General features: G+C 50.9%; 1 protein-coding gene and 3 non-coding genes across 9 annotated transcripts; all 4 read right to left on the bottom strand.

The window, feature by feature from the left end:
• Window positions 1-396: 396 nt before the first annotated feature.
• Window positions 397-19,152, bottom strand: EIF4G1 (eukaryotic translation initiation factor 4 gamma 1). Of its 6 annotated transcripts, none has more exons than XM_077117742.1 (33): window positions 19,019-19,152; window positions 18,182-18,238; window positions 17,867-17,960; window positions 17,488-17,574; window positions 16,200-16,376; window positions 15,887-15,986; window positions 14,696-14,808; window positions 13,790-13,882; window positions 13,497-13,563; window positions 12,308-13,213; window positions 11,991-12,079; window positions 11,710-11,896; window positions 11,486-11,619; window positions 11,181-11,339; window positions 10,827-11,015; window positions 10,429-10,626; window positions 10,052-10,198; window positions 9,575-9,811; window positions 9,298-9,402; window positions 9,020-9,179; window positions 8,710-8,810; window positions 7,972-8,074; window positions 7,658-7,760; window positions 7,214-7,446; window positions 6,948-7,066; window positions 6,686-6,858; window positions 6,267-6,392; window positions 6,039-6,120; window positions 4,391-4,489; window positions 4,133-4,267; window positions 3,916-3,997; window positions 3,655-3,795; window positions 397-1,017 (listed from the first exon to the last, which is right to left on the bottom strand). In XM_077117742.1, the coding sequence occupies exons 3-33, from the start codon at window positions 17,924-17,926 to the stop codon at window positions 833-835; spliced, it is 4,890 nt and encodes a 1,629-aa protein (XP_076973857.1). In that variant the 5' UTR covers window positions 17,927-17,960; window positions 18,182-18,238; window positions 19,019-19,152; the 3' UTR covers window positions 397-832. The 6 variants fall into 6 exon arrangements, with proteins under 6 accessions (XP_076973857.1, XP_076973860.1, XP_076973861.1 ...); XM_077117745.1 differs by having other exon boundaries at window positions 10,827-11,012; XM_077117746.1 differs by lacking the exon at window positions 17,488-17,574.
• Window positions 8,890-8,965, bottom strand: LOC143649001 (small nucleolar RNA SNORD66). The gene has a single exon (XR_013158883.1). It is a non-coding gene; the product is annotated as a small nucleolar RNA SNORD66 (small nucleolar RNA).
• On the bottom strand, window positions 9,461-9,538 carry LOC143649003 (small nucleolar RNA SNORD66). The gene has a single exon (XR_013158885.1). It is a non-coding gene; the product is annotated as a small nucleolar RNA SNORD66 (small nucleolar RNA).
• Window positions 12,169-12,252, bottom strand: LOC143649002 (small nucleolar RNA SNORD66). The gene has a single exon (XR_013158884.1). It is a non-coding gene; the product is annotated as a small nucleolar RNA SNORD66 (small nucleolar RNA).
• Window positions 19,153-20,239: the final 1,087 nt, after the last annotated feature.

The raw sequence follows: 20,239 nt of genomic DNA, 5'->3' as shown, positions 1-20,239 counted from the left end.
GTTAAAAAACCTTGCTGTAGCCAAGCTTCCTCACTTTACAGCTGAGACCTTAAAGCTATTGAAGAGCTTCTCCAGCTATGGCCAGGCTGAAACCCAGGGCCTTCAAACATAGGCCTCAGCTCACATTCTGGGAAAGAGAGTAGCAAGCATGTTCTCATTAGCCGACCATAGCTATTTCCCTCCTAAGCAAGAAGGCACCCTATCATGCCCACCTCGAGGACCGAAACCTGCGGTAAAATGGTTCGCCACCCCCTGCAATCATGGACAGAGGAAGAGGTAGGAGGGGTGCCACGCTACCGGGTGTAGTGTCACAGTGCCAGCTCTGGTAAGGAGGCTGCCCACCTATCATACCCCTTCTCCAGAGGGGGCAAGCCATAAAGCAGAGAGGCAGCAAGCTTAATTGAATTCATGTTTAATAATTACAGGCACCGTGCCCCCCTTCCCCCTGCCCAGGCAGCAGCAGGGGTGGTGCGGGGGCTGGGGCATAGGCCCCCAGCAGCGAGGACAGCCGTCCCAAGAGTGATTTTCAGAAAATAAAAAAAGGACCCCAAGGGCAGGCGGTAGTGTCCCCCCCAAGACACACCAAATTTCAAGACTTTATATATAATATATCTCTGTGTCCCAAGGGGAGGAGAGGGCACCTGGCAGCATCCTGGAGGGGGCCCCAGGCAGCCCCAAGCCATCCTGCCTCTTCAGCCACTTTATTAGCTCAGACACACCGCACTACAGGCTCCCACTGCCGCCGCCTCTGCTGCCGCCCCCCTGCAGTCCAGGCGGCTGGCCGGGCCATCCGCGTGTCCATGGGGCTCCAAGTCCCCGGCCCCACCCGCCCTCAGTTGTGGTCGGACTCCTCCTCCTCAGCCTCACGAAGCCACTTGAAGAAGGCTGTGACAGATTTAAGGGCCACGCCCTTGCCCTGCTGCTCAGCAGGGTCCTTGCTACTCTCCCAGCTGTAGAAGGTGTCCTCCTTCACCACGTCTTCATCATATAACGCATCAAAGAACATCCGAAGCAGGTCTGCAAACAGGCAACAGTTAGATGCAGCTAGCCACAGTAACCTAACCCAACCCAGCCCCAGGGGTCTCTCCCAAGGAAAAGCTCCACTGTTACACAAGGCCCTGACATTTATGGGTATGACCATTCTAAAGTGACCAGGCCTCTGACAGAACGATAACCTCATGACCTAAAAGACTGGTACGTAGTAATGAGTCACTTGGCCACAGAACAAACCTTACTTACCCACTGGGCCTTATCTCTGAAGCTCCGACCATCTCCACTCACAATACATTTAATAGGAAAAACTATATAAACTCAGGTACTCCTGAATGTGGGGAACCACAAAAGTCCCAGATGTATCACAAACATCAAGGTATAACCTGGAACATCTACTGGTCCTCAGACAGAGCGACTAAGCCCTAACAAACTCTTAACCCCACTTTTCACTCACTCCCCACACATGCTGAGTACATACATTCTTCTCCGGCCCTCATGCTTCCGCACCTCTTCTCTAGTCACCTTCCTAGTGAACTCCTTCACGATGCTGGCTCAGGAGGATCATCTGCTCTGACCTCTTTTCTCCTCCACCTCTGCCTGCTAGGTAGCCTCCTAGCACTTGCCCAGAAACCGCCGAACACAACCTATTCCATCCATCACATGCCCTGTTTTTAACTTTATACTTCTAAAAGCAAAACAAGGGAGAGTAGTGACATGACTAACATATAGAAAGTGCTAGATTAAACCACAGGCTAGGTCATTCATCAAGGCATGCCCAGCCACCCTCAAATCCACACCCTGCTTGTGGATACTGCTGCCACCCTACACCCCCCCCCCCCCCCCCCCCGCCACACACAAAAGCAATGGCAGCAGCAGATCCTTAGCTTAGCCCAAACCTGTGCTCCAAATCCCATACCCATTCACCCAAGGGCCCCCTATACAAGCAATTACCCACATTGTCCTGTATTTTCAAACCCAAGTTTCTCTCATCTAAACATAAAAGGCTCCCTTTTCAATTACATCTCTTACAGCCAAACAAAAGGTTTTGCCAACATTTTTTTTCCCTTTCCATCTCACTTGAGGATTTCTGTCCTTCCCCACCTACATTCTGCCCCCCTTTTCACCAAACTGCTGTTCAGTCAGAATCACCTACATGTTTCTGTACTTGAATTTAGGGCCCTTGATTTTAGGGACTGCTACAAGGAATGCTCAGCATCATCTAGCATCACTATTTCCCTCTCCTAAAATTACTTTGTCCCTTTTAACAGGGTCCTCTCCCTCCTTTGGTCCCTCCCCCTGGGGTCCTTCCACCTCCTCTGGGTTCTATCTCAGGCTCTCATCACTCTCCCTAAGGCAGTCACCCATATACTCATGTGACTTGCACATACCACATGCCAGCAACTCACAAATCTACTTCCCCATCTCCAAATGGATCCAGGTGTATACATGACATCTCTGGATCATTCCCTACCCCCAACCAGGAACCATAAATTCAGTATGATCCAACTTGACTTGATCCAGTGTTCCCCTACCCTTGGTGAATGGCACCACCATATCATCTCATCTCCTAAAAACCATCCTGGGAGTCATCTTCATTTCTAACACTTCACCACACTCCTCCCTCCCTAGGCCAGTGTGACGAAAACAAAATGCTGTCAAGCTGCCGGCTCTTACATCATGCCCCTCCTTTCCCCATCTCCAGTATCATCATGAGACTGAGTCACTACCAGCAAGCACAGCATGCTCCTGCTGAATGTGCTGCTACATTCACTCTCACCCCAATCCAAATCACCCTTTCCAGTAATGGCCAGCACAATCTTAAAACTATAATCTAAAATATTAATTTCTTCCTGCTTAAAATCCCACAAAGGCTTCCTACAGCCCATCCCAAGGCTGATACGCCCCTGGCATGACTAGACTTGTGCCCGCTTCTTCAGTCCCATCTTGCCTCAACTACAACTAGTAGATATATGCTCCCTGTTACCCATATTCCTTACCTTGTGTCAAGTTCTTTCTACCCCTGGGCTTCCCTTCACACACTTACTTGTTTAAAGTGTTCCCCTCCCATTTGTCATTTAGCTTGTTCCACTCATCACCCCTCAGACTAGTTATACTCTCCCAGAGGGCACCGCAGGCCCCATCTCCCAACACTCATCGCACTGTTATGGACTCCAGGCCAGTCTCTGCCAGTAAGGGCAGGAACTGAACTTAATTCACTGCTAACATCCCAGTACCTGACGCATATCTAACCTCAGGCACTAGTCTCCCAATCTGGAGAATGCCATTTACTCTCAATGATAGTTTAAAGGATTAAATGAGGCAAGGTAAGCAAAGCATCGCACCCCTATGCAGGCAGATATCTGGAAGATGTTATCTATCACCTCTGCAATCCTGGCATCTAGGAGATAGCTAAGCACAAGACAGGTAGTTTGTTAACCTTTCAAGGCTGAGTTCAACTTCTTCCAATTATAGGCAAATAAAGGAAGGTTGAAGGGGGAAGAAAGGAATCAAACCACCAGGGCATTTTTCTCTTCAAAGACTACCCATTGTTCCTTGTTGAAGACCCTTTCACAACTACCTCTTCCATTCTGGCAGTCCAGTCCAGTCCACCCTACCCCACCCTACAGACCTCACCACCCCTCCAGGCAACCTAGCTCTTACTGGCAGGCTGTTCTAAGGTCACTACAAGGGCCTGGAGGGCATAGAGTGCCTGCAGCTCTTTCTGCTCATCACATAGGTATTTCTGCAGCAGTTTCGCTCGTGCTTTCAACACTGCAACATCCACACGGAAAGGAGTCTCAACTATAGGAAAAAAGACAGGGATAAATGAAATAATTCACTTTCAGTGTAATATATAATAAAATTCTCCCACCATTTGTTTTGAGCGACCCTCACTCCCTCTAACTTCCCAGCCCCTCTTACAGATAACTGCAGAATAGCAGACAGTTGTCATGAGGGCTCGAACTAATGTGTTAGATGCTACCTGCTGCTCACTCAGGTTGGCCTGGACAGGAAAAACAAATGTCTCATGAGTTCCAAATATTGCCCTTCAGTCTCCATCCTTGTCACCCCACCCCACCCCAAAATATACCTCTCCTTCCTTTCCCTCTCTCCAAGTCAGTATCTAGGAAAAACATACCTCTATCCAGTCAGACACACGCTGGTTACTGCTACCCTCCTTAATCAGCTTCTCCAACTGCCTGCTCAGCTCCTCAGAGGGGAGTGCCCTCTGGCCAAGAGCCTCTGACTCTTCTCCCAGGGTATACTGCACCTTCTGCAACCAAAAAAGCCCAGCCATAGTCAAGGGGCTTATAAAGTATCCCATGTGAAAGAAACATGGCAGCACAGGAAGAATGCCCAGCCCCAAATGCTAGAATTAACCTAACCAGCATCAAACCTGTTCAGCGACGAATGCAACAACATCTTGGTCTTCAGGCAGAAATTCCTTCCAGCTGAGCCCAGCCTCTCGCCATAGCATCCCCACCTTTTTGGAACCCTGGAAAACAAGACTTACTCAGCAAACCCAACCCCCACCCAGACTCTCCAAATACCTGGCAGCTCCACAACAGTCATCTGAACAAATATGTACTGAAAGTCCACTAGGTGCCTGCTAAGGAATAAGGATACTATACTGGTACCAAATAGACACAGCAGTCCTCCATGCCAACAGTCTGGTAGGTAGGGCACAGACATCGGTCAAGTGACCATCCAAATAAACAAGAACACATCTACCACAATACCATGAGATTAGGGCAGGGAAAATGGTCCAAGTCTCTAGGAAGAATGTCAAATACCTTTCCCAGGATTGTCAAAGAATTACTGGTCCTCAAAAAGGTAAACAATCAAATCCAAATACCTCATCCTTGTCTCCCAATCTCAACTACACTTTTTTTTCTGAAACAGCTTAGTTTTTCATTATTCCAGTCAACAAATGCTTTTGAAAGGGGAAGACTTGTAAGAAGTATGTTGACTTGGTTCCTAAGTTGAAGTCAACAGAATTTTAGAAGCAGATACTCCTCTCCCCCATCCCAAACACAAATCACAAAGACTGACCCCATTTTTTTAAAGACCGAGAGATCCTGAAAGCATCACTTTTTTATACCAATAGATATTCAGAATGAGGCCATCAGCCCTTAACAGAAGACTACAGTTCACAGATTTTAAAGACGGTCATTTTTTCACACACTAACACTATTAAAATCGAGTTGTCTTACATTCTAAAAAAAAAAGTATGGTAAGTCTTTTCTTTCTTAACAATGTGTAAATAGAGCCTATAGCAACTTATAGTCAACGACATGCATAAGTAATTCATTATGTTTTTCTTGAAAAAGGTATTATCCTGGTACATATTTTTATCTAAAAGGATGAAAAGAGAAAATATGTCACTGAAAGAACAATTCTTTTCAATCCAAAGTCTCATTGCTCCAGGTTCCAGAGAGCTGAGCTTTTATGAAACCTACACATCCCAACTTCTCACCACCACTAAGTACAACACCCAACTTGCCTTTTCTCATCCTTACGCCTTTACACTTGCCAGTCACCAATTAACTTTCACAAAGCAACTTTAGCGCCCTTCCAAGAAAACCTGTGTCAACGTTACCAAACGGAAACTCCTTTGCAACCTCACAGTAAGACACTCCACTTCAACTATTTTATTTCACGCTTTACTTCACACTGTTGTTTTTATGTTAAGCTGTAGTCTCTTACTTTTTGCCTCTGCCAACTTGTTTTATTCACTGCTGTATCCTCAGTATCTAGCATATAATAAATGTACAAAAAAACACCAGTTGAATGAATGAATAAATAAGTCTATCAATCTTAGTCCTGGAGTCTTTTCCCCTCTAGCCTTGGCCAGAACTCAGGAGAGGAACCCATGAGAGGAAGACTGTCATCCTCAAGATTTCCTCTCCAGGTTCCAACATAGTCCTATCATCACCATAACCCACTCCAAAGGTTCAGGAGGCCCCAAGACCATGCAAGCAGCCCAAACTCCACAGCGGGAAAGGAGTCCTTTACACCTCACCCTCAGAAAGGCCCTCACTCACCATGCTTTTGCACAGGAGCCTCAAGATTTCCAGCAACAGAGAAGCAGCTTTGCCCAAGGGTTTTAAAGGCTTTGTAATCTCCCTACAAGAGAAGAAAATCCCAGTGTTGATGGCTTCCACAAGCCCTCTCAACATTACCCCATTCCTCCCCAAACTCAGATATCCAACCTTCCATACCTCCCTCCCTCTCTTCTTTACCTGCCCTGAATTACATCAAGTAGGGCTTACCTGAACAGCTCCCCCATGGACACCCCACCTTCCTGCAGAACGGGGGTTACCAGTTCTGCTAGGTAAAGCCACACATGGGGGATGTCAATTTCCATGTCCTCAGCCAATTCCAGGATTTCATACAGCCTACAAAGGGAATTCAAAGGCAGGACATTCTAGAGAAGATAAGCTAGACCCCCACCATCCTGGGACAACCTGGCATGGTTAAAGAATAACTGCGAGTCTCCAAGGAATGCTTTCCAAGCATGGGGCAATTATCTCAAGCTAAGATGCCTGTCCTTAGATGGTTCACACCCCACCCCAAAGGAGTGGTGACGGGGGCAGTTGAGGAGACTGCACTCCAAGTATGAAGGGTCCCACAATGGAGAAAGAAATGTGTGGATAAACAGAAGTGGGATGTCCATGGAAGTCAATCATACCCTTGGAAGTACTGAGCAGTGGAGAGGTGTCCAGCACAGAGCAGCTGGTGCAACAGCCGCCCCATATGCTCACGAGCAACGGTGGTACGCTCCAGTGTGGACTCAATGCCATGTCGCACAAAGACGAAGAGCAAAGAGGGTGAGGCCAGCTCTTGCACACACTGCACTGCCTCCTGTAGGGGGGGGGGGTGCACCGGAGGGAAAGATTGGTCAGTCAGATTCAGACCCACACTCCAGGCTTGCCCACCCTCCCACTGCCTACCTTCATGTCATTGAGGTGGAGATATTCCTCAATGATGGCCTTGGATTTCTTCTCCAGCTCCTCCTCAGAGAGGGAGGCCTTTGGAGGACTCATTGGGGGAAGGGTGGCTTCCCGCTTCACTGAGGGAACAGAAAATACAACAAAGACACTCTTGGGCTTCAGTCTTCCTGGCAGACAGGGTACGGAAGTCAAGACTGTCTAGGGACCAGCTAGCCTCCAACTAGCCAATACCCTTCTCCCTTCCGTTCCTTTCCCAGGGTGCGCACCAGCATCCCGCCCGCGGTCCCGATCCTCCGTGAGACTAGATGCCTTGCGCAGTCCTTCAGACTGGGTGGGCCGCTCTCGGCTCCGTTCCTCCACTTCCTTGCTGAAGCTCCGTTTGGTGGCAGGGGTCCGTGCACGATCGAGCCGATCCCCACGGTCACCGCCCCGTTCACTCCGCTCTAAGCGGTCTCCCCGGTCCCCAGCTTTCTCTCCTCGTTCTCGGCTCAGGCTACTCCTGGAAGAAAACCAGGCAAACTGTCCCCCACCAGCTCTACTCAGGCACTCCCCTGTGTAATTATACAATATACTGAGCAACTGCTGTGCCATGTTCTTTGCATTAGGAAATACTTCTAACTTCAGCCAGGCTCCAAACACTACAGGTGTGAGGAACCTAAATCCAATCACAGTACTCTGCGTGGGAAGGACAGACACTTAGGAAACCTCACCTCTGTACAACACGTCTGTTATCTGTGCTCTCTGTGGGTACTGCTTGTTGAAGAGCTGAGAAGCGATTCAAGGTACTAGTAGCTGGACGGGCAGCTTCTGATGCTAGGGAGGCAGAAAACTCGGATGAAAACCCCTTGTCTTCCGCATTCTTTTCCTTACGTCCCAGTTTAAGAAACCTGGTCCCAATTCCAACACTAAAACAGTTAATTCCTAAACCCTCCCCACACTACCTAACAGCCATGTATTAAAAACCTCCCTTATAGATGAAGCTCAGCCCTCAAGAGCTCAAACTCTTTAACACTGGCCTCCATACCTGCATCTGAGGGTTTGGCCCCTGAGCCTCCACTGCTGCCCTTGCCCCAGCTCAGTCGCCCTCCAGGTGCAAAGAGCTGGTTGTTAGAATCAATGGAGCCAGGCTGAGAAAGTAAAGGGAGAGTCATAAGTCTGTCCAGGCCACATCTCTGGCCCGCACCACTGTGTACAGTCACACAGATTGTGACTGTCCTAGATCAGGGATCCAAAAACTTTTTCTGCAAGGGACAGGTAGCTTTGTAGGTCATACAGCCTCTGCTGCAACTATTCAACTCTGCCACTGTGATGCAAAAGCAGCCAGAGGACTCAGCATGGCTGTGTTCCAGCTAACTTTATTTATGGACCCTGGAATTTGCATTTCATATCATTTTCACATGATACGAAGTACTTAGGTTTTTTTTAAACCTAAAAATATAGGTTTTAAAACCTATACAGATATAAAAACCATTCTTAGTTCATGAGGGTACAGATTTATGTGTACCATAGGGAAGGACAAAACGTATGCATGTCAGCTTGACTTAGACCAGTGTGAATAGACTCTAGAGTTGAGCAACACGGTAGCCCTGTCCCGAAGCAACCTAACCAGTCAGTCTAAGAGGACAACTTCACCTGTCACATTCTCAATTCCAGAAAAATGAGGGAAGGAGCCAAGAGCCAAATCTCTGCTGGCTGGCTGAGGCTTCTTCACCCTCCCTGACACCCTCATCACACCCAAAACATGCACCCCACCCCCCCCCACCTTTGTGATCTTGGTGAGGCGGGAGGTGTCAATGGGGCGGCTGCCCTTGCTGATGGGGACTGTGTTCCAACCTCCATCATCCACAAGTGGAAGCCCACGGCCTAGGACAGAAAGGAGGACACAATAGGATGATAAATAAATTCCAAGAGCCCCTTCTCCTTAGTCCATCCCCTCCTTTTCTTCCTCAGATCCTCAGTTCCATCATGGAGTCTCAGTGGCCCAGACACGTGGCACTAACAGGAAGTCATCATGGAAAGCACAACCTTTCAGTCCCTTACTGCCCTTTTCTCCACCTGAGCCTCAAACTCACTGATAGGCGGGCCTGGAGGGCCACCCCGACGCTTGTCACTGCCCTTGGCCATGAGTTGCTGCACTTTGATGTGCTCCCGATGCTCCTCCATCTCAGCCTCCTTGTGGATCTGATCAATGGTCTTGGGACCCTGGTCCCCTCGGCGTGGCACCCAATTGTTCTGTGGGAACAGGAAGCCAGATGCACTGTAATTACCTCAGGGAAGGTCAGACGAGACAGTGTCAGGACTGTGGGCTGTGGGGTCAAAGGCAGCAGACTAGCTGTGGGAAGACACATACCCGTCGCAAATCCAACACATCCTGCAGCATGAAGCGGATACGGGATGACGTCTTCTTTTCCTTAATGATTTTTTCCATCTGGTTGAAATACTGATCCATTCGGGGCTAGGGACAAGCAAATGGATCAGATCAGGAACTTCAAATACCTCACACCTCCCTGCTCCTCCTTAGACCCTCCACTTCATCAAGGTAGCTCAGTGGTCCAGACACAGTAGTCTAACGAGAAGGTCACCAAGTGGACAGCAGGCCCACATACTTCAGCCTCCAGGTCCCCTACCTTGGCTTTCTCGAAGTCCAGGTCTTTGCCAATGGTAGTGAGCAGACGGCAAAGGCATTCAAGGGACTCTTCATCATGGTTCTTAAGTAGTTTGACCACGCAGTCATGCATTATTGCCTCTGTTAACATCTTCAGCTTAAACAACTCCCCAATAAACTTGATATTCCCTAGAGAACGTCGCCGGGCTATGTCCCGAGCCTCTTCTAATTCTTCCTTTAGGCGTCCCCGTTCCTCTGCCTGCCAGTCAAGGGACAGGGTCACGTCAAGATACTCAGCCACTCTGCTAAAGCCCTTCTCCACTTTCTAGATGTCTAGAGCCAGCAGCAAGACTCATGTAATGAGAAAATCCCCCAAAACATCAATGCCCGCACCACTTATCCCCTTCCCACATTCTACAGCTAAGTAAGATCAAAATGTTTAAGTTGGGGAGAGCAGCGAGCAGATGGTGGCACTGGTGGTGGATGGGTCTTCTCTCACCGTAGCCGCTTCATCCATCTCTTTCTGCTTCTTCTCAAAAACTTCATCATCATCTTTGTCTTTCTCAAACTCCTTCTGACATCGATTCAACAGTAGTTTTCGGAAGTTCACAGTTACTGTCGGCTTTTCTGTCGTGGGCACTTTCAGCTGTAGGTCAAAGAGAATGTTATACTCACTTAGACTAGTCTGGGTCAATGAAAGCCCTCTAGGGTTCTTCAACTACCTGACTCAACAAGACCAACTCCGCCTCCTCCTGGCTGTCATCAACAGCATGGGCTAGGGATGAACAAAGAAGTTCGACTCAAGGGGACTTGGGAATAGAGTGGGATGCAAGACCATGAGATTTAGAAACTGTGGGTTAAACAATGGAAACTAACCGCCATGAGGCAGCGACACATATTGGCATAGGCCACAGAGAAGTTGGGCTCTGAGATGGCCTTCTCGAAGATGAGGTCAATGACTCCTTTGAGGCGTTCCTCAGTGTCAATGGCCAGCTGTGTCACCTGCTTCATCAACTGCTGGAACATCTGGGGCGTCAGCTTATTTAGGATGGAGCGCACCCTGCGGAACAGGTCCTGGGGGAAAGAGAGACAAAGAATCCACATGGGATCTAGTGAAGTTCTCCAGAAGAATAGAAGCTACTGGGAAGCACAAGAGAGGGTGATAGGGACTTTGGCAAGTGCTAGTAAAAAGAATGGACAGAAACAAAAAGGGAAAAACTGGCTTAGAGGGCAGAGCTTGAGAAGGAATGGAGACCAAAGGCTGGACTTGGTACCTGGGTTTTGTTACCATCAGCATCTTCCTCCCCTCGGTCTTTATCAGCTGCCGTCCGCTTGCTGCTAGGTTTCCAGGCCTTCTCCGCTTTGTTCAGTTTTATATCTTCGGTCATTAACACGGTGGCAATGATCTTACGAGGTTCCTTTCGGAGTCCCTGCTGAGAGCGCCGGGGTCCCATGCCAGCCTGCTAAACAAGGAATAAGGACATGAGAAGAAACAGAGCTAGTCAGCTCAACACATGACACCGTTACCTCACATCTCTAGGGCAGACTGCTCAATGACTTCCACCAAGCAGACACAAGGGGCCACTCCCACACCCATGCCCATCTGCCCCTCTACCAGTCCCACTCACCGGCCCTCGGGGCAGCTCCCCACCTGGCCCACCCCTTGGGGGCCCACGGTTGCTAAGTGCTGGTCGACCAAGGTTGGCAAAGGATGGAGTGAAGTCTGGGCCACAATTTATGCCTTGTAGTCTGGAGGGATCAAGCGGTCGCAGTGGTGTTTTATTGGCCTGCAAAAAGAAGAGAGAAGGCCTCAAATGTAGGCTGTGGCTACTGACTACTCCTTCAGGATCTCAGGCTCCTCTTCCCCAATGCAGCCAGTCTATTTAGCCCAAAATTACCTCCCCCCACCACACATACACTTATGTCTACCAACCTTGTCCAGTACCACATCACTGATATGGGGTAATCCCTCTGGTTTCTGCATACTGGCAAAGATGAACTGAAAGCCAAGCAGGAACTCACGGTCATAACGCTTTTTCTCCTCAAGGTTTAGAGGCTTCCACTGATCTGCAAGGAAAAGATAGGCCTATCATACTCTTGTCTTCTGGGGCTCTGACAAGAGGACTCAATCATTCTCAAACCCTTCCTTCAGCATACCTGACTTATATTCATACTTCTGCTCCCCAGGCTGGATGTTCTCGGCATTGTGAATTTTGTCTTCCTTAGAGTCCCAGGTCTCATCTGTCTCCTCAGGCCTTGGGGACATGCTGCTGCCCTCAGACTCTGGGCCTGGATTATTGCCAGCAGGAGGCTGATTTTCCACCTCTGGTACTCCTGGGTTCACCTGTAACCAGGGAACACCAAATTTTGGTGTAGGATGATCACTATTCTATACCCAAACACTGCCCTCTCCCCTCAGCTACCTTCTGTTCCCTTACCTCCTTGAAGGCATCTAGAAGGTCTCCTACAGCCTCCTTCTTATTGAGCTCCTTAATTTTCCGTCTTCTCTTTGGCACAGATACCGCCACTATTAAAGAAAAAAAATAGGTGGGAGCACTTCAAAAGAAGTCACAGTACAGTATCTCTACTTCCATCACACTCACTTTAGGCTCACAATTCCTTATTCTAGCTCTCTTAGGTTCCATCACAGGGTTTCTGTGATCCAGACACAATGGCACAAATGGGAGATCATCAATGGAGAGAAGAAACCACACACTCCAACCTGCCCCACCTCCACTATCCAGCCACAAGTTACCTTGGTGGGCTGCTGCTGCTGCCTCCAAATTCTGGGGCAGGTGGGCTGGGGCCTGGGTGTTCTCTGAGGGGAGCACTTCCTCTCCTCCCTTCTCACCCTCGGCTTCTCCTGCTTCACCTGCTTCTCCATCTTCTTCTCCTTCTTCTTCCTCTTCCTCTTCCTCTTCTTCTCCTTCTCCTTCTTCTCCTTCTCCTTCTTCCTCTTCTTCCTCTTCCTCGATTTCCTCCTCCTGAGCAGGGGAAGTAGTCGGAGGAGCCATAGCTGGAGTGGGAGAGGGGACGGTGGGGGGATCCACTGATGCTGTCACCTCCTTGGCCTGCTCCTCGGGCTCACTCACTGGGCTTAAGTCCACAGCTGGTGGCGAGGGGGCTCCATTGAGCAGTTCCTCAGGTTGGGCAGTTGGAGCAATGGGTATAGAAGGTTCAGAAGGGCAAGCCAGGGGAGAAAGAGGGTCAAGTTCTGGGCTTGGCTCCACCTCTGATTCCAGATCCTCAGATGCAATCACACCATTAGGCTCATGAGGAATTTCCACCTTGTGAGATGTAAGGGGCATGGGAACCTGGAAAGGACTGGAAGAGAACTCAGATTCTGGAACTGGTTTGCTAAGTGTCACTTCTACCTCCAGTATGGGTTCAGCGAGGGCGGGAGGTTCTGGAGAGAGGCAATATGGCTCCCCAGTTTCATGGGGCACAGGGGTTGATTCTTCTACAGACATCTGTATCATCCCCGTTGTCATAGTGTCCCCAGGAATAGAGAGGACTGCAAGATTAGGCTCAGACCCCGGTTCCAAGATTGGGGGTGGTGATGGGGTCGGAGAAGGTGATGAAGGCTGGGATTCTGAAGGGCTGTGCTCTGGGCCAGGCAGCCCTGGCCGACCCCCAATGATTGCTCCTTGCGACCGGTCATCTGTACCACAGGAAGGAAGAGTGAGTAATTAAAGGCCAGTCCTTCACTGCTGTTGTTCCTCCTCCTCCCAACTAAGACATTCCAACTTAACACTCTCCTCCATCGTCTCTCTTCTAAGCTTATTTTTTCCTTCTCACCCAAAATCTCATTCACCCTCAAAATCTCACTACCTGAAATATAAAAGTCAATCTTCTCTGGTACCCAGTTCCATTGTTCCACCTACTTGATACCATAAATTGTACTCCCTTTCCCCATAAAAGCTCTGTTCCACCAACTTACTTACCTGGCCGGACAATGACAGCAACCTGGGGCGTCTCTCCATTAGCCTGTGGCTCCATACCGCCCCCCACCTGCAAAACAAAAAAATTACCAAATTTGCCCTGAAGAATCCCACAATCTTTCTTTCCTATTTAGCTATGCCATTTCTATTCAGCTATGCTTAGAAATCCAGGAAAGCAGGGAAATAAATCCCTTAGCTGAAGGAGGTGAAAGAAAGGATGAAGGGACTCTGGAAGTTCTGAGCAAAACAGCCAAATCCATAGCCAGGCAGGCACCCAGAGAGCAGACACACCATACCTGGGGAGGGGTGGGAGTGGAGGTGGTACGTGCCCCAGACATGATCTCCTCTGTGATATCCTTCCCTCCTTGGTTTGGATCGCGAATTCGGATCTGAGGAAAAAAGTTACGGGATGAGTGGTAAGCAGGGCGGACCCACCTTTCCACCCTGACCCCACTCCTGAGACTCCAGGCCACCCCCCCACCCCCCACTGGGAAGCAGGTGGGTGAGTGCCAGAAACTCCATGAGTTCTACTGTCGACCCATCCACCTGCTCTTTTAGTGCCTGACCTGGCCCTCACCCCAGGAGACCCCTGACCTCACAGAGCAGCCCAGAACATCACAATGCCCCTCCCACCCTTACCCCAGCCCCACCAGCAGTCCCCAAGCCAGTGGCTACACCCACTGGGGCTCAGGACCCCCATCTAACACCCATGTGGCTCACTTGCGGCTAGTCTGCCTGATCTCTGGGGGCAGGGCCCAGATCCAGTAGGTGGAGCCAGGGTGACTCAGCGGCTTCCCCAGCCCTGGCACCCTATTCTGGGCACCACGCCCAGGGCTTGAGGACTGAGCAGAGGCGGAGGCCCAGAGAGCTACCAGAACTAAGCGGGGGAGGAGGGCACCGAAAACAAACCATTTCCAAGGCAAGCCACCAGAAACCCAAAACCAAGCATAGTTCTTATGGACCCCCAAAGTCCAGGTCTCTCAGGAATTTTCCCAGTAGCACTTCACAGTCTTTCCATGAAAGTGATTTCTACACTGAAATCTGGGTACTCCACAAGGAACTTGAGCACTCCACAGACCCCCATTCTCTGCCCACTTCAGCTGACCCTCTCCTTCCTCACTCCCTGGCCCACAATGCCCCAGCAGCTCCTAACCTTGATTCTCCCCTTCCCAAATGTCCCAGGGCCACTTGCTCCTACTCACCGTCTTACGCTCCCTCTTGGGAGCAATCTGGGGTGGCTGGTTCATCAAAACCTGGGCGGGGGCCACGCCAGTGGGAAACTGCTGCACGCCTTGGGCTGGGTAGTAGGCGCCAGCTGGGGAGTGAGGGGGGCAGACAGGAAGAAGGGTAGCAGCGTCAGGGCCCAACCACACACGAATGCCTACTTGAACCTCTCATCACCCACAGCCAGCCCCCTGCCCTGCCCCGCCCTCCTCCCCCAGGGAAGTAGGTGTCTATCAAAGCTGGGGAACCAGTCTGAACTGCGTTTACAAGAATTCCTGACACTATACCTGCACACCTTGTAGGCAGGCAGGCCCTCCTTCTGCACCACACCAGCCACCAGAAAGACTTATATCTGTTTCTCTCTACCCCGTAAGTTACTGCATAGGCACCAACCCCAAACACACACATACAAACTCTGTAAATGTCACAACTACTTTTGAAACAGAACCGTATCTTGGCCCAGAAATGAGAAAAACAGATTTGCCAACCCATTCCACTCAACCTGAGTCCAGCATGAATCTCTAGCCCTTTGCTAAGAAGCAAGGAAACAAAAAGTAACATTATGAACTGAACTCAGGATGAGGAAAATTAATACCTTAAAACAAAGGTCTCCAAAGTGGGGTGTATTTTTTAATCTCATCCTAATTTTTACTTGTTTTTATCAACAGAGACACAAGTGTTTTATTTGTTTAAATTATGTATGTGTATAAACAAATAAAAATATATACATTTTAGAGGTATATACTCAAAATTAATCCTGATAGTTGATCAAAGTTTTGGAAACAACTGCCATAAAAGACAAACTAATCCTTCCCCTAGAATATAAATGAAAAATAGCTAGAAAACCCGACCAAGCCCATGTGACAGTGGCTCTCCCAAATCATGGAAGGCGTGTCACAAAGAATGCTTACTGACAGGTCCTTAAGCTGGCGCCTGAGCCTACATTCTTTGAGCTGAGGAGGGTTCTAACTCTCTTGGTGATAGGACCAAATCTTCTCCCCCACAACACCGCCAGTTAAATATTAAGCACCAATCCCTACACCTATTAACCCTCTCATTTTTAGACCCAAAGCCAGGCCTGGGAAGGGTCCTAATGCTTTAGAATACACTGTATCAGTTTAGACGCTCCCAAGGGCTCACTCTCACCTCTGATTCCCTCCCCAGCTTACCGTAGGTCCCAAACTCTGTAGGGCTTGCACCCGGATAGAAGCTGGGGGCTCCTGGCTGCACAGGGTACTGCTGTGTTGGGACAACATAAGTGGACCGCCCCTGGTGGGGGGAAGGGGGAGGGAAGGAGAGAAGGGATTAAGGGAGCTATGAGCACCACCTCAGACGACAAAGAGAATGTAGGGCAGAACAGAGCAAGCCAACTCTGGGCAATGACCAGAAGGAAACCCCACCTCCAGAGAAGAAATGGCACTGGAGGGTCAGAGTGGGAGAGGTGAGGGTTGGGGGGCAAGGTCCTGTGGCTTCCAGCCTCACCTGTCCAGGGATGTAGTAGGCCCCCTGGGAGGCTGGGTAGGAGATCTGGGAAGGGATCATCATTACTTGGGATCCAGCAGGGTAGACATGGGCAGCTGGGCCAGGGCGGGCGGGGGCTGCACTCTGCACTCGGGAGGCTGCACTGCTCGGGGGCTGGGCCCGGCTAGGGTAGAAGTGCTGTCAGGAAGGAGGAAGGCAGTTGGCATCGGGAAGGGGAGGAAGGTGACAGCAAAACAGCCAATCCACAAAGTTGCTGCAGTCTGGAGAGAAGTACTGGGGGCTTTGGAGTCTTGGGGACCAATTCTTCCAAGACCCAGTTTTCCAACTAACGGCCTTGTTTTCACTTGTACTCACACACTGCCTCCAAACTCAGGGTACACACTGCACTGCATTCTGCATATATTCACTCCTCACTGCCATGCATACATAGTCACGTCACCTCTACCAGGCGACCCCTCTGTGGGGGCTTCCTAACACCCAGATGCATCACGCCTAAGTCGGCCCTTTCAGGCAACATACTCCCCAACATGCACTGTTCCACCCTAAGGTAATGAAGAAGAGCTAGCCTCTAACATGCAACAATTCCCCAATTCCCAGTTACACTCGCTGCAAAATTTAGCCCCTAACATGCAGCAGTCAGCCTCAGACTGAGGACCTATACGGCAAACAAGTCCCCACCCTGAAGACTCCCAGTCTCTGGTGTAGTCTCTGACTAGGGTGGAAGGGAAGGGTAAAATCAGGAGAGGGTCAAGGATTAGGAAAGGGATTTTACCTGCAAAGACCTGAATCCTCCCTGAGAGCACATGGGGACAGGAAAAAAAAAGAATTACCCCCAAGGTGATGGGGTAAAGGACAATGAGGCAGGACAAGAATCCTTCCACTCAATAAGGAAGAACGTGGGGAATGAGAGAAAGGCACAAACAAGCTGGACTGTCTCTCTCACCACAGTCCAAGAAAAAAGCAGGGACCGGAGCAACGACAACCTCCAAGTAAAAGAGGGAAATAGGAAAGCAGGAGTTGGCATTAAGGTCCAAAGCACTGCCCCCAATTTTCAGAGGCACCAGAATTCCAATAATGCCATCCCACCAACTACATACCCCCCAAGGGGCCAGCCACCATAAGTCATTAAAAACATGTAGTGTAAAGCTGCATGAAAGAACGCAGAGCAACTGTCAGAAAATTGAGGCCAGGTACAGGGCCTCCAAAGTTTCCATCCTAGGCCCAATCTGGCCTAAATTTTCCATGGCTCCCACCCAGGCCCCCTACTCCCTCCCCCAGAGCCCCTCACCTGGCGGGGCTGAGAAGGCGTGTTCATTTGTGTCGCTTGTGGCGTACTGAACACCACCGGCGCTGTCTGCCCCGGGGGAAACGCTGGCTGAAGGGGGAGATCAGAGTTCAGCGAGGGGGAAACCCGGGTGGGGCAGAAACCCAAGCTGGTAAAGTAAGGGGAGATCTCATGGCAAGAGCCTCAGCAGTTCACATACCCCCACCCCAAGACAGCCCCTAGAGAAGTTCGGGCCCTGTCTGAATTTGGCAGCAAGCAGATGCACTTTGCACTGACACAGATGGGGGTGGAAAAATCCAGAAGTTGGAACCTGTTCCTGAACTGGTCTCCCCCACCCCCCCACCCCAGACCCTGATATTCCTCTGTCCTCATCCCTAATTACCTGTGGGAGTCCAGGGGATGGGGCGGGCGGGGGGCCTGTGGGCTGTGAAGCTTTGTTCATTTCATTTGGTGCCACATCAGGGTCCCCCCAACACCTGTTGGGAAAGAGTGGAGCTCGGAAAGGGGAAGGGACCCAAGCTTAAGGCAAACAGAATGGGGAAGGGACTGATGCAAGGGCTGGATTCAAATCAGGAGCCCCTGAGGTGCCAAGGGGGTAAGGAGCAGAAACGTTCCGGCCTGAGTTCCCACCAGCACCGTATAAAACCCGCATCACCTCCAACCACCCCAGACCTGATGAAAGAGCCCCCTCACTCACCCCCTCGGTTAAGAATAAGTCCACGGTGCGGGCTACAGGTTCTGAGCATCCGAGGGCCTGGGGTTGGGAGGTGAGGGGTATCAACCCGGCTCCGCGGGGCCCAAGACCAACCAGACCGGAAATTCCAGGTCTCGCTGGCACCAGGCTCCCGGATCACAAATGGCACTAGCTGCTTCGGCCGTGGCCTCCCCACCCCCCACCCGGGAACACCGGGTACGGGGCCTGGCCCAGGGGCACACAAGGCATGCTTGCCGCGGGGGCACTCGCGCAGGGCTGAAGGTGAGGCCTGCTGCCGCCCAGGAGAGGCCAGAAAGAGCGGGCGGCGGCCGAAGATGAGTCGGTTTCAAGCAAGTGAGGGTCTGCCCGGAGGGCGGGCGGGGCCGGGGGCTCCTCCCTGCCCGCCGCCGCCGCCTCCCTCCGCTGCACCCTCCCAGCGCAGCGCCGGCCAGTGCCAAAGAACAACGTGTCACTTCCCGGCGGCCCGGACGAGAAGGGGGGAGGGGGCGAGGGGCCGGCAGCCGCGCCGTCTGCGGCCGCTGGGCCTCCTCGGGTCGGGCCGAGGCGGCACTACCCGGCAGGCGAATTCGGCGCCCTCCCAGCCCGCGAGGCCCGCACATTCCGGGCCTGCGCACCCCACCCCCACCTAGCAGCCAGGCCGGGCCGAGCCGGGCACACGTGGGCCGGGGATCGGGCCCTGGCGGGCCGGGGCCCTGGCTCCGGCCGCGGGGCTAGGGCGCCGGGGCGGCGGCGCAGGGTGGCCGGTCCCGGCCCGGATGGCGGCGGATGCGGGGGGAGGGGGTGGGGGGGCCGGGTCGGGCCCGGACATGGCGGCTTTACCTTCAGTCTCCTTCAGTCCGCGCGGCCGAGCCCCACGCAGCCGCACAGACGTAGTCCACAACCATTTCCGGCTCCCCGCACAGGTCCCGCTCGGCGGCCACCGCTTCTCCGCAGGCGCAGCCGGCGCCCACACGTGACCGGCGCGCAGGGCGGAGCCGCGCCGGGCCGCCGGGCGCCGCGGAGCACATGGGCTGTGCCCCGCCCCGTCACGTGACAGTCACTGCCCGTCCCGGCACCCCTCCCGAACTTTGGAACTCCCAGACTGACCCCCTTCTGCGTCTCTGTTCGGTGGTTCTTTAGTTCATTCATGCATAAATTCAGCAACATTTGTTGCGTGCATGCTAATTGAGGCAAAGCACTGTCCGAGGACTGAGAAGACTGAAACCGAAGACTCAGTTCCTATTTCATGGCACAAATACGAAAAGAAATAAGAATTATGCAGCCACTGAAAATAGTGTTGATTTGGTCGTTGAAAGACCTGTTAACAAAGGGATTAAGTGTTACACCAAAAGGATTGAAACATTCTAACCAAGGGAGTAGAATGAGAAGATTTTTCTTTGACAAAAGATCACTCCCAGGGAGTGGCAAAAGTCAACCCTAGGAATCAGTCACAAAATCAGTCACTGCCCGGCAGCCAAAAGGGACCGTCCTGGGACCCAATTTGCCTACTCAGAGTCAGATAGCCTGGATTTTAATCCAAGGCTACTTAACGATATGACGACCTTGGACAATGTGTAATGGAAAGATTTGAAATCACCGTATTTTCTCTCTCTCTCTTTCTCTCAATTTGGACATTTTCCATCGTATTCTCTCTCTCTCTCTCTCTCTCTCTCGCTTTCAATTTGGACATTTTCGTAACCTCAAAACTGTAAACTATACGGATTGTGTGGTATGTGAATTTATCTCAATAAAACTGCTTAAAAAAAAAACTATCAGCCAATAAATTCCGTTTTTTTAAGCCAACCCATTTAACGGTATTTGCTGGAGCAAATAGCCAATCTGAAAACCTGGTATTCAACCTACGTTTTTTTCCGTCCACGTGCTACATTTAATCAAACACCAAGTCTTACTGATCTTAACTTTAAAAAAAATCTTTCTTCTACCCTTCCTCACTTTTCCACTTCTAATGCCATGGCTCAGACATTCATTTCCCTTGCCTGGTCTCCTGACATCCAGGGTAAGAGAGCTTTTTCCCTCAAAGATCTGGTCATGTCACTTTCC

Source organism: Tamandua tetradactyla, chromosome 10, assembly GCF_023851605.1.
Source record: "Tamandua tetradactyla isolate mTamTet1 chromosome 10, mTamTet1.pri, whole genome shotgun sequence".
Taxonomy (NCBI): Eukaryota; Metazoa; Chordata; class Mammalia; order Pilosa; family Myrmecophagidae; genus Tamandua; species Tamandua tetradactyla.
Note: the sequence above shows the minus strand (reverse complement) of the source record. Positions and strands in the feature narration are given on the sequence as shown.

What these genes read in the sequence shown, in the direction of transcription:
- EIF4G1 (XM_077117742.1), bottom strand. Translation starts at nt 17,926, where the DNA reads ATGAACAAAGCTTCACAGCCCACAGGCCCCCCGCCCGCCCCATCCCCT. An exon ending in GAAGTATGAATATAAGTCAG is followed by an intron (nt 11,620 to 11,709) that starts GTATGCTGAAGG and finishes TTTTCCTTGCAG; the next exon opens with ATCAGTGGAAGCCTCTAAAC. An exon ending in CTGCTATTCTGCAGTTATCT is followed by an intron (nt 3,796 to 3,915) that starts GTAAGAGGGGCT and finishes TTTTTCCTATAG; the next exon opens with TTGAGACTCCTTTCCGTGTG.